Raw genomic sequence first — 13,601 nt, 5'->3', positions numbered from 1 at the left:
TGTAGCATTAATGTTTGGGGAAATTGTAGAATTTGTATATGAGGGCAGTAACCCAAGACTTCAGGAATTCATGGAGGAGGAGATTTTTGGGGGCCTGTTTCTTGGTTTTGGGGACTAACACTTAACAGCGATAGAATATTGGTTTTGTACTGTTGGTAAAACTTTCGTTTATTTAAAGACATTTCCTTTACGTGTTTTCAGAAAGTTTGTCAGTCAAGAATGTCAGGATTTAAAGAGCTTGTCTGTACCTTGTTTTTAGACAAACCTGGTTTTGTGTTTTTTTATCTTTAAGGGCTGTTACTGGATATTGTTCTTCCAGAGATTCAGATGACTGGTTGGGCAAAAGACCTTGAGCAAAATTCTGTACTGTGCGTGCCAGGTATGTGACACTGTGTTGTTGGGATTTGTTTGTTTTGTGTTTTTTGTTTTTTAATCATCCTGGAAACAATTTTTTTTCAAAATAAACATTTAAGTTTCAGTGTTTTACCTTGTTGAATTTCTTTTCTTTTGAGTTTAGTGCAGTTGGAAATTGTTAGTATGTACGTACTAGAGCAGTGTTAATGTCTCCTGCATCTTTGAAGATTTTATGGTCACTTACAAGTACAACTTTTTAACAATCTTCTTTGACCATGTTGACATGTGGTGAAGCCAAAGGATTGTCATCTCCTAAGGATGTTGTCTAATCAAACTTGAGGAATGCTTTTCCTTAGTTCGAGGTACTGGTTTATTAGCAAAGGATGCTCATAAGCTTTTCCTTTTCAAGAAATTGCTAATACAATAAACTTTAAAACTCTGGTTTTGGTGTAAATTTTATTCTAAAAGCCCAAAGTGGTACCCAGTTGTTATGAGGTATCTTGCTCTTCTTGCAGTGTAAACAAAGCAGCTTTTTAACGTTTTATTTTTTGTTTTTACACTTCACATTCTGCATTTAGGATCAGAGTAACCTTTGAGTCAGGCTTTCACCACTCTGTAATTAAAAGTGGGGGATCCTGTTTGCCTGTGTTAACTGGTTCCTTTTCACAGCTTCCCATGCTCGTGTACTTCTTTGCGTACTCAGGACCTCAAAGCGTAAGGCGTCTTCATGAGGACACATGTATCAGGATTCCCAAAAATACTTCTGGTGATTTGCTTTTTCAAGTTACATAATTCATCATGATAACCAAAAAATACAATTGTGAACCCTCACCTGAGTGCAGCTGGGTTTTTTTTTTTTTGGCTTGGATGAAGCCTTCAGTCTGTTCACAGAGAAGAGATTTCCCATAAGCTTTACAAAAATGTCTCTTCAGCTTGTAATAAACCTTTATCTGCAGTGAGTCACTGCTGATGTGGAAGGTAGGGTTCAAATTATATTTATAGATATTGGACATGTGCCACCGTCATGGATGTCCTGCAGCGAACACAGCTAACGAGCAAGGTGATATGTCAGAATGTTCCTGCAACTTCATCGTGTGACTGTCTGATGGGAAGTGTGAGAACTAGAAGTTTGTGTTAGAAATGATCTCACACCTTAAGAATGACAGGGCATTTCTAAAATCCCGCATAAATTTTCAGTTTAGAGGGTCAAAAATCACAGATAAATGCACAGTCTATTATGATAAAGGCAAGACCAGCCTGGGTCACACAAAAGTCTGATAACACTGATGGGATTGAACCTGTCAGACTCGACTTATATTCCTGGCATTAAATTCTGAAATGTCGGAATCTGCAATTTCTAACTCACCTGCTCTTAAAAAAATAGAAAAGTAAAAATGAGAAAATCATAGTGCTCAAGAGAGATCTTGCATGACCTGAGCATTTTATTATAACTGTGAAATGGAGCACTTTGATCTTAATGGCCTTGCATCTTTCCAGTATTGTCCTGATACTGATAGTGCTGAATAGACATTACAATAAAAGCAGCTTGAACTGTCCCTTTTGTGAGCTCTTCAGAGCTGCCTTTTCTTGCAAGAACAACTTGTTTTCAGCTAACAGTGGCTTCACCTCTAGAATAAGTGGACTTCAGTGGGTTAGATGCTCACTACTGGGAGTTGAGGGAAGTTCCAAGTTCATGGCTACGCTACAGCGTGCTCGTGAGGGTCGAGGCGGGTCAGGAGCACTCTCAGGTTGAGTCCAAACCTTCTCAGTGGAGGAAGCTCTGTGGGGATATGAACCTGTGTTAAGTGTTCTCTTAGAAGAGATTCTGGTAGCATTGGCAGCGTATATGGAAGAACATTGGTGTGGTGATACACATGGTCTTTGTCAAAATACTTCGTTAATTAAATAATAAATACAAGAGAAAATGTGATACCAGGTCATAGCTTTTGGGTGACTGACATCACCTCTTGCTGAAAAAGGAGATGCATTTTGTGATGGTTAGTGCCAGTCTTTGGGGGAAGGAGCCATGGACCGATGATGCCGGGCATGTTTTGTGTGGTAGGCTATACTGTACTTCAAGTGTCTGTAATTTTAAAACAAAAATAAGCCACAGCTATTAGAAAAAGTAAACTCATGGTTTTTTTTAAATAGGGGATGGATTTTTTTTTTTAATCACCCAGGCTACAATAATTATAGCAAGTAGTCTGATTAAAGGATTTTGACATTCGATATGGGAAATACAGCTGTTAACATGAAAAGTTAATTTTTTTCAGCCAATACTTGTATTTCTAAGCTCTGGTTTCTGGCTCGTGGCATAAACCTGTAGCTTTGGTGATTTATTCTGTCGTTTAAGAGTGAATGTGTTTTGAATGTAAAAATTAAAAACTCACAATACAGGGGTATGTTCTATAATAGTGAAAAAAATAACTTAGGTGAATGAAATGTAATATATTATCAACATCCTCGTGCTGTTTTTACAAAACTCATTGTTTGGTTTATCCACTCACTTCCAAGAAGAGAAGTGTCACTACTATTATTGCGTGATACCACCCTGACACACCAAAGCTTCCTTTTGCACAAGTATGCTGAGGTCAGAAGAACAAACTCCGGTGGAGTCTTCATAACGCTGTCATTAGAGGAAGGTGCTTTGTGGTGACAGCCATGTTAAATATTGCCCTCAATAAAGTTTCTGTCAAACTACCATAGCTGTATGCTTGCTCTAGAACTAAAGAAAACAAGAACCAACTCGAAAGCAATGATGGATGTGTAGCTGTGCAGTGAATTATTAAAAATGGCTGAGAGCTGTAAACTGAGAGCCTTCCAGTCATTAACTTTACCTGTCTTCATATAGATTGTAGTTTCTAAGTGGCCTTTTTTGAGAGAAATGATTCAAAGGGCCCAAGTAACTCTTGTTTCCCTGGTTCATTTTTCATGCCTTGGATGACTGATGGATGCCTCATGGCTGATCAAGGTCCAGCAGCCATGTTGTGTTTCTTCTAAAATGGTGGATGGGCACTTCACAGAAGTTCTGTGCTTCCATTTAGTAGCAGCTGCTTGTGCACATTCAAATACATTTTAAAATATCATTACTGCATTTTTAAACCTCTAAATTTCACATACATTAGGATATTCTAAGTGCTTATGCCAGTCTACTGCTATATTTTTTTTTGTCATTTCCCTTTCTAAAGGCTTTTTTCCATAATAAGAGTGTGCATAAATTACATCAACAAATTGCAATCCTGTTCATCCCATATTTCTTTCTACACTTGAGTAGCTGTCATATGGAAGAGAAGAATTTAGAGGCTTGCACAGTACACTGTCATTGGATAGGTTCATTAATTTTTATGTATTTGAGGCTATATTTCAATATAAGTAGATTCTGAGCGATTACATGTGGTTTGCTTGTATGTGTCAAGAGGATAAACTTGAATGTCTTATTTAATGTAGTTGAAATTTACCCTGCAAAGGGGATTCATGAGTTGTTTCAGAGTTTTAGGTCTTTATCTTGCTACCTTTGCTTAAGGTAACTGTGATTAAGAATGTATTGATACAGATTGCCAGTAGGCATTTTCAGAGTCAGATTTCCACATTTGGACCTTGACCGTACATGAGTACTTAGAGATAGAGTAGATAATTTGGTCCACATAAATGTGTTACATAATTGCCATGCATCCAGCAGATACCTCCTCTCAATAAAAAGAGCATTTTATTTTCTATTGTGAAGGGCAAGTCAGTTTGCTTAAGCATGCTTCCGCTTGATGCCTGATTGATCTTTTTCAAAAACTTCAAAGAAAATATTTTTTGTTGTTTTTTCTCAATGAATTTGTGGACTGGGTCTGAATTTATTGGGTTGTTTGTAGGTTCTTTAATAACAGGTTCCTTAGTGATACTTTAATTTTTTTTTAATAAAAATAACTTCTGTAGCACATGCTGTGAGCTGGGAATTTTTTGTGTTTGTGGGGGTTTGGTTTTTTTTCAATGAGGGCTTTTGTAATAAAAGCTAATGCTTGTTCTTGTAGACTTTAAGGTCTAAATCTCTTTTATTTTTAAATTTATTTTAATTCAATTGTTTTAATATCCTGTTTTTCCTACAGATATGTTGAGGAATTGATTTACTCACTGTAAGCAAAACAGCTGCTCTTGGTTGAAGCACTGGTAAGTTGTTATTCCTAATAGCATTTACTTTTTAGCTTTAAAAAACACACCAGCAACCACACATGGCTGTTATGTTTAAGTGGCTGAAGGCTTTGGCTGAGTACATTCTGAAGGTCATTAGTGTGTGGCCATGTGTGTGCATGTGCGTTTCAGAAAAGCTTAAAAGGATCCTGGATCATTCCTGTGGGCTCTGGGGAAGTGAGCAGTACTTGGGTAGGGCTCTCTCCCTGGCTGGCTGCAGAACAGCTTGCAGATCTGATTGTAGTTCTGGGGACTTCTGTGATTTGACTCCAGATTTCACTGAGAACTTTTATATCATAGTTGTGCTTGCTCAGAAGGGTTTTTGGTATGCAGATGTCTGTCTCTAGAGAGGTACTACACACAATTTGGATAACAAATGGTGTGGAAAGTATAGCAGGAAGAACTTGCTTTACAAGCATCTTGTGTTGTCCTTATGTTTCTGTCAGGATCAGTGGGAGCCTTTGAGCAGATAGTTACTGTCTCCTGTTCTACATTGTTCTGTTTCTGTTCTTCATTCATAAAGCTCTGGCTTTGCACAAAATGATAAATGCCAGTATTTATTTTTAATTAAACTGCTAGCTGATAGACTTGAAATCATTCCTCATATAGTCAAAACATAAAATTGGCAGGCTTGAGTAGGTAAATTAATTCAGTTCTAAACTGCATGAATATAGGGACAGATTTTTTTCCCATTTCGTTAACTAAAAGGAATTTGGTCTTGACCTTTTGTTGTCTCTGGCACAACAAGGTCACCTTTTGTGATTTACTTGGGAGTTGCTTGGGGAAATACACAAATCCTTTTGTCTTTCTCTCTGCTTAAAATTCAGACTCCTCAATTCTGCATATTTAATTAGGGCATCCATTGCATTTTGTATACATGGATTAGCTTTTTTTAAATGTGAAGCTCTATTCCTGTAGCACTGTGCTTTGGAATATATGCTTTTCTTTAAGAGACAGTTTCTTTTATTCTGACATGCTACCTGATTGAGCAAGGCCTTCCTTAGGCTTCAGATAGCTTGGGAAGATGTTCCAAAATGCAAATCCACTCATTTTAGTGGCTAGATGACAGTGAATTTTAGCTGTCCCCATGGCTGTTTGTTAGTAGAGCCCTCCAGCAGCCACTGCCTTCTGCACTGCCTCAGGTGCTGGGAGAGAAGCTGGTTTTGTACTCGAAAGTCCTGTGCTTCTCTTCCACTCCATGCTATGGAGACTAATGTAGAGCCCTTCTGAGAAGAAAAAGGAGTATGTGGAAGAAGGTGCAAACGTTGCCAGGCTGTCTTAGTCTGGCCTTCTGCTGCTTCTGGGTCCATTCCATTTCGGACCAATTTTTATTTTATCACTTGAGTTTTCAGTCCTGAAGCAAAAGAAGTATAAAAAGATGTAGCAAAAGAGTTCCTGGACTTCGAGGAATTAAGTTTTTAATGTGTGTACACAAATTCAGTTTTGATGAGTATTTGATTTCTTCTACCACTGTGGTCTGTAAGTTTTATTACTTTGTTCTTTCAGAAGTCTTAAGCTGTTTTTCCTACTGCAGGTGTGTGTCGAGCAGTATATTTCTTGATACGTTTCTTCTCCAGCTATTCCTCAAAACTCTTCTATGGTATCTACACTGATGCCTTCCTAGCCCCAGTCACCTGATAGAATCTCTAAACATATGACTCATGTTCCATTTTAATATTAATCTTTGTGTGATTGCTACATCTTTCTGTGTGCATTTTTGTTTTTTCATTGGGTTGTAAATTAGCTATTGTCAGATCTGGCTCTTTGAGTAGAACTTTGACTTTTCAGTTACATGCTGAGTAATTACTGCATTCTTTTCTGGTTTACAATCCTTACCTAAAGGAAGAGGTGAATGTGAAACCCTTAAATGGCTTAGTTGAAATAGTTGTCTACAAAAGAAGTTGTTTCAAAAAGCAGTTGTGAAAGCATTCCAATGTGTGGATCTTGAAAGATCTGGTGTTGCATTCTCTGGTTAACATGGTGTTTAGTTGAAGCACTGAGTTTTATTTTTAGCTCTCTTTTTTAAGAAAAGAGAGAAAATACTCAAAAACACCAGGAGCTTTATTAAAGTTGGCATATTTTGCTTAATATAATAAAATGTATTATTTAAAAATAATGCCCACAAAAGAGTGCATTTGTGAATAAAACTACATCTTATCTGGAATTAACCTTGAAATCTGACAAACCTGGCAAATAGCCTTTCTTAACTAAAAATACCCAAACCTACATGAGTTGGCTTTTACTGCTCTGCTTAGGGAACATCTAATGGTGGTAAAAGCAGATTTAGGGCTGTCTAGAGCACTCAGTTCCTGCTAAAGATGGTACAGAATAAAATAATGGACTTAGCTGCCAATAAAGGACACTTTTTCCTCCAGTGTAAAAGTTACCAGGGATGTCGTTGAGAATAAAGCCTTTCTTTAATGAACTTTGAGGTGTAGAAATTGAGGTTTGGTTTGCTCAGAATCTCATTTTGTCCATTCAGCTCCCTCTGTTGGAGTGAATTCCCTTTCCCAAGTAGGTCACCTCGGTTAAGAGTTTAAACCTCAGATTTCATTCTCGAATAGTTTGTAAATGTATTGGTGTCTTATGCATGGGTATTGTACGTGTTGGGCTTCAGTCTCACACTGTGAGGAGTGCAGGGTTGCAGTGGACCCGAAATGGCTGAAGCCATCGGTTTGGCCATAAGGGATGTCTAGTGTTGCTGTGACCTTTTAATACAGCAACAAATAATTGCAAAAAAAGCTGAAGAGAAAAACTTTGTAAACTCAGATGTTTCGTAATTGTTGCCTTGAACCTTTAGGCAGGTTGGGAATAGATGGCATGGAGTGTCAACGTGTTACCAGTGGTTTGAAGGAAACTTTGTCAGGATTGCAGGACTACCCAGGTCCCTGATTTATCATGACCAAAATAACAGTGCTTGGAAACCAAACCAGTAACTAGTAGATAAAAGAAGCTTTGAAAAATGGGTGGATGCCTAATTCATTTTACAGAAGGAATGGTAGACTCGTGTCATCTAGGAAAAAAAAGGGTTTTTCAGGATCTACCTCAAGTGCAGGATCACTGCATATGTCTTCATGGAGGAGTGTATTTTTGTAACATTATTGAAATTTCTTAGTAAAATGTGCCTTAATTCATAAGTAAACAAATGCTGTGAAATCTTCTAAAGCAAATGTAAATTTCACAAGTGTAGAGGCTGCTATTAATATTTTGGCCATTCCTGTGGCATCCTTTTGATGTATAATAAGTTGGAGAACAAGAATGTGTTCTTAATTATAATACCTCATGAGTTCTGTTTACTGTTAATTATTTTACAAGATTTAGAGAAGCGTTTAAGATTAAGGTCATGGGGTTACTTGTGAAGTTCTTGGTCCAACCCAACGTAGCTGAACCGAGCAGGGAAATTTGCCCTGAAATTGCTTTTGACAGGTCCTGTGAGTGTCTGAGGCAGAGGTCTAACCCAACTGGAAGGACCCTTTTAAGGGTGACTCATACATAACTGAAGTACTTTTTTAGAGATGGGGAAAGTTGATGTCAGTAATTGGCATTCTATATGTTAAGCTTATTAAAAATAACTAAAAATAATTTTAATGGTCTTATTTATGGGGATTCCACTCTATGTATGTTAGTACTTCTGAGTGTTTGATTTTGTCAATAATGGACAAATTTTTGGTGTTCTTTTGTTTTGATACTTCAGTCAAGGCATTACCATTGAAAAGCATTCAAAATTTTAATTCGTCTTCAAATGCCTAATTAGGTTTGAAATTAATTTAGTGAGAACTGGAAAAAAACCCAAAGCAACCCCAAAACTAGCTTAGTGTGAGGGAAAAACACCTTTCAAAATATTTAATACATTGTCTTAACTGAGGATGAGTTGAATGTTTAAAACAGAGCATTTCTTTGAACTTGAAAGTTCTGTTTCTGAAAGTATGAATGTCCTGGGGTTGAATACTCCTGCAGCTATGCGTGTTTCCCGGTGCAAAGTGAAATTACCAGATCCCATATTCCACTTCTATGTGCACTGCTTTCCCATTGTATTTAAAACAAGGAAGTCTATAGAACAGCATAAAACGGGACACATGGGTACTTGTGAAAGTCAAACTGGGGCTTGTTGCACTGCTTCCAGTGCTCTTTGCGTTGCTGTAACTGGTTGAGATGAGACTGGGGATGCTGAGGCAGAGACCACTAGATGGCCCCACTGGTTTTTGCTGGGCTGTGGGTAATTTCTGCATCCCTCGTCAGAATCTGCCCAAGATTATCAGGGAGCAGAGTGGTGGCGAAGTTGGCTTTCAGACTAAAATGAGGTTAAACCTATACATATTCAAAATAATAAATTGATGTTGGAGTGCAGATACTCAAAATCATGAAGACGTTTTAAAACCCTTTTTGCATGTCAGCCTACAGTCAGCATTGGTTTCAAAATGATGCTCTTAACACTTAGTACCTTCCTGTACCTAAGTTTTGCATGTGAGGAGGAGTTAGGTTTTACTTGAAGTAAATTGAGCTTGTATTTCTTGGAAGAAGATAGGAAGATGGGAACATTGGGTTTGTATTTATCCATGTGGATACTGTTTGTTCAGTTTGGTTTGTCACTCACCTGTGGGCTTGGTTGCAGTTCCATGATGAGTGCAGTTGGAATATGGCTCAGGAGCCTTGCTAAATAAAGGTAGCTAGTGTGACTTGTGACCATTTTTGTCTGATTTCTGGTGTGTCCTTTCCCACCAGTAACCAAACCAGTCATTCCATTTGCTTGTGTTTGCTGTTGCACTGTACATCTTTCATGAGCTGGAAAACTGGGTTAAGATGGTGGAATGTCTTGTGTCCAATCACCATCTGTAAGAAACCAGTTTTCATTGGTTTTGATGGATATGTGTCTTCGAAGAAAGGAGCTTGAGCAGTACGTAAAAGTTTTGGGTTGTTACAAGAACCTTGGTGTTCTCAGCAATGTCAGCTTCAGGGGTAGGGCCAGTGCAATGAAAATGGTTGCAAGAGCAAATTTCTTTGATTTCTCACCACAGATTTCTCTAGTGGTTTAAAAATTTCAAATTGAATTCATGGTTCCTGAAAGGGTTCTTGGACTTCTAATACTTTCTCCCATTTTTTAATAGTTTTGGTTAAACTTTCTTTTTTCGATTCTTGAATTGATTATTTGATACTGTTTCTGATAAAAGTAGATATTGTGGACTGTGTAACATGGAATGAAGCATCAGTTACATGTTAAAATTATCTTCAAGGTACTGTAGTTGAATGTCTTAGTTTAAAGCAATGATGTGTATTCCAACAGCATTTTTCTTCTAATTTTTCATAAAGAATCCATTCAGATGAAGAGTGTCAAAAGGAGTCTACGAATGAGACACCAAGATGGCAGTTCCACTGGGGAATGAGAGGTTGAGGAAATGGACTAATGCATGAGTGCTGGGATGTCTGTCCAAGAAAAGGATGTTAAAACGTGGACTCTCATGTTATTAAACCAGAGAAGATCTGGGTTGTGATCATCCTATCAAAATGGACTTTGCATTTGAATTAATCAGTGACTCTCCAATGATGGATCTGTTTGAGGACTGGGTGGCAAAATTTTCCTTTTGGGTTGTTTTTGCATGACAGGCAAATTAATTTGGTGAAAGATCTGTTGCTACTGCTTTTGAGAAAATGTAATTTATAAAGTGACTTTAAATAAAAGGCTTTGGTTTATTTCACACTTCGTGTTTGTCCTTTCTGGCTGAATATTTTTTATTGAGTTGATTATGAAGTGGGTTACATTTTTGGTTGCTATTAAACTGAGAAATACTTTAGCTAAGTACTGGAGGCAAGGTAAAATTTTGTGCTATACTCGGTATCAAATGTGGTTTTCATTTGCAAATTATGTTCACTTTGCCATGACTTCCAATGAATTTTTATTCACTGGCTTGTTCATTCAGGTGCTTAATATGAGGGGTTTTCAGTACTTGGCCTATTGTCAGGGCACTGCTGCTGAACTTTGTGAAGTTATTTTAAGATGGAATTGATACCAATTGAAGGCTGAGAAAATACGACAATAAAGGAGTACTTGAATGTTTTGTGTAACTTTTTTAGGTATGTTCTTGGGTTGTGTGTGGGTACAGAAACTTTTCAACAGATTTCCTGGACTACAGACTTCCTGAACAGTCTCTTTGGTCTTAAAATTGTTCTGTGCAAGTGTCCAATCTGCTTCACTGCTCTTGCATGTAGCCTTTGTGTCACAATACTGTGCCATGTGTTTGGTGAGAAAAAAACGAGTTCTTTTTGATATGGCTACAGATGACATATTAACCTTTGCAAATTAATTCTAAAATGGTTCTAATGTTTGAAGTCATGATTTCCTTACAGGTTTCTAGTGGATCTAATATTTTAACTGTGGGCATTTCTTCTCTATGTGTTTCACCTGAAACTCCAAGTTGTCTTTGTTTTGTGCTGGAGGGTCAAGATGGTAAACCTGGTGCTGAGATAACCTTGAAATTATATTTGAAAACTCAAACAAAATCCTGTTCATTGTTTAACCATTTGCCTTGCTCAGACTTTTTTGGAAATACCCATTTTTGCCATGATGGGTTGCTCATACCTTTTCCATCCAGCCATTTTGGTGGTACACACTTGCCCCAGTTTGGTTTTGCCATGTGTTTTTATGGTGGAGTTGGATTCTGGGACCAATGTGAAGGGTTTCTCATTCAAATGAGTGGATTTCCTTAGTGTTACCAAAAATGCTTGGAATGGTGTCTTGCATTGTGGTTTTTTAATTCTTGCAGTCGAGGTGCAAGGAGTCTTCTCTGAATAATTGGTAAAGTGGATTCTTTTTTTAATGGCTTGTGGCATTGGAGAGTTCCTAATGAAACCCCTTGTGGAAAGAGGATAGATGGTTGTAGTTGATAAATGGCAGGTCTGTGGAGGAATTAAAGGGGATAGTGTTGGTTCTATGGGTCGAAGCCAATGGTTTTGGGCTGTTGGGATGCTGTGCTGTGGATGTTCCAATAGAACCCCAAACTAGCCCATTGCCCCTTTGTCCTCCAGTGGTCCCCCAGTGGCTGATGGCTCTGCCTTGTTGTGATGCTTATGAACACGCAGGATGTTCTTGTGCTTTAAGGGGTTGGTTTTGGTCGTGGAAGACAACTGGTAGTCAGAATCAAGTGGTCAGGGTATTCATGGATCGCCTCCATTCCCTTGGTGGTACATCCTCTCAATTCCAGGATGTCGTGTTGGAGATGTCCATTGATTAATTTGCAGTTCTGCCAGTTGGCTATTGTGCATCTTTAAAATTAATTTGTTGTGTTAAAAACTGTTAATGCCCATGAATGGGTTAAGAAAGTGCATTAGAAACAAGCGGTTTGATGGTGTTGGACGGGCTTGACCGCAGTGCCTTGGCGTAGCTGATGGCAGTGGTGTGGCTGCTGGATTTGAGTTGTTGGGGGAGCCACTAGGGAGGCGCTGTGGAGCTGGAGGGCAACCTCAGCTCTGTGGGGCTGGCTTGGGAGCTGGTGCTGCTCCTGTCCCCCCCTGCCAGTGCCAGCACTGGGGGGCAAAGGGGAGAGCTGTTGTCTGGGGATTCTGCCACCAGACTGGGGGGAAAGCTGCCCCTTGGGTGGGGTGACCCCCAGGGTGGGCTGCTGCTGCCTGCATGGCTGTGAGCTCCACTTCCATGCCTTCAAAATGGCTTGTAACAGCACCACTTCCTGTCCAGGGAGGAAGTAATTTTAGCCCAGGCACTGAAATATTTAGCAAATCTTTAAAACAAAAGGCACAAATTCCATTTCTTTCTGGCTTCCAAAGGGTGCCTGAGCCACATGGGGTTAAGGTGCCCCTTGAGCTGGGGTAGTTGGAAGGAGCCAGGGCTGTGGGGTAGCAGGCACCCTTTAGGTGGAGGCTCTCTTTTTTTGGTAGAAATGAAGGGGTGGGTCTATGGTACATCACCTGAGTTGTGGGGTAAATGTAGAGAGTGTCAATCAAAGGCAGAGCTCAGAGCTGGGAAGGAGCTCTAGATGGCGGCTGTGCCTTAGAGAGAGCGCGCTCAGCTCCGTGCCTTCCCCAACACTTTACGCAACTTTCCCTAACTTTCAGGCAGCCTCAGGGGGCCCCCACAGCCCCTTGCCTCTCCTAGGCACTAATCGGGGGCCGAGCGGACCTTTTTCGGGCAGAAAAGCAGCTTTTGAGGGCTCCCTTTTCGTGCCTTGCTAGAAAGAAGAAGCCGTGGAGAGAGCCCAGGTCGTTGTTTTTCCAGCTTAGAAGCCATGGCGTACCTCCATTTTTGTGCGCTCTCCTAATGAGCTTTTTCCCCCGGACATTTTTGTACTAATTACCGCTTCTTTTGCTTTATCGGCAGCATATTTTTGGGATTAGAATATATATTTTTTTTTTCATTTTCTGAAATTTGTATTTTATCGGTATAATTACAAATATTTTGGATCTAATGTTTTTCCACTACCCGAAACTAACATCGACTTGGTCCTGGCGGCGGTGCATGGATCAGGTAGGTGAGCAATTAATAATAATAATTTTTAGATTTCTGCCGTTTTGAATACTTTGATTTTCGACCGATTTGTGCTGTATTGGGATGACGCAATAAGATACAGAGATTATTTGCATCCAGTGTTACTTTGGGAAAGTTTGCAGGATGCTCCTCTCCTGTGTTTATTCTCGGATTTTTCTTGTAAAAATGATTATTTGTTTTAAATCTCCGGTTTGCCGTGTTGATCAGTGCTGTGTATTGTTATAACAATATCATTGCAGCGTCAGGACTTTGTTCCTGATAATGAAAGCCAGTGAAACGAACTGGGACCTTACCTTTCTTTCAACTTTTGACAGTAAATACCTGGGCACAGGACTTCAAAGCAAACAGACACCCCTGACCCCCTTTTAATATTTAAGAATAAAAAGATGATGAGAAATAAGGACAAAAGCCAAGGAGAGGAGGGTTCAGTCCACAGCAATGCATCGAGGTATGACCTATCAACTTTCTTTTTTTTTTTTTTTTTGTAAAACCTGTGAATACCCTGTTTACTTTGACAGCCTTGGGTTACTGTCAGTGCTTAATAGAAAACATTTTACTGATTTTGCTTCCTTTTTAA

The 13,601-nt window shown here is 39.1% G+C and overlaps 1 protein-coding gene across 10 annotated transcripts in view; it reads left to right on the top strand.

Moving 5' to 3' along the window:
• Window positions 1–13,601, top strand: part of CHD2 (chromodomain helicase DNA binding protein 2) — a 90,989-nt gene that overhangs the window by 23,110 nt on the left and 54,278 nt on the right. For 6 of the 10 annotated variants that reach the window (XM_068203678.1, XM_068203674.1, XM_068203676.1 and 3 more), the window contains exons 3-6: window positions 293–379; window positions 4,449–4,509; window positions 9,838–13,003; window positions 13,339–13,472. In XM_068203678.1, coding sequence (XP_068059779.1) covers window positions 13,411–13,472 — 62 coding nt within the window. In that variant the 5' untranslated portion in view covers window positions 293–379; window positions 4,449–4,509; window positions 9,838–13,003; window positions 13,339–13,410. Of the gene's footprint in view, window positions 1–292; window positions 380–4,448; window positions 4,510–9,811; window positions 13,008–13,338; window positions 13,473–13,601 lie in introns of those variants that run through there. The other 4 variants (XM_068203673.1, XM_068203679.1, XM_068203680.1 and 1 more) reach the window with 4 other exon arrangements.

Source organism: Anomalospiza imberbis, chromosome 13 (assembly GCF_031753505.1).
Source record: "Anomalospiza imberbis isolate Cuckoo-Finch-1a 21T00152 chromosome 13, ASM3175350v1, whole genome shotgun sequence".
Classification (NCBI taxonomy): Eukaryota; Metazoa; Chordata; class Aves; order Passeriformes; family Viduidae; genus Anomalospiza; species Anomalospiza imberbis.
Note: the sequence above shows the minus strand (reverse complement) of the source record. Positions and strands in the feature narration are given on the sequence as shown.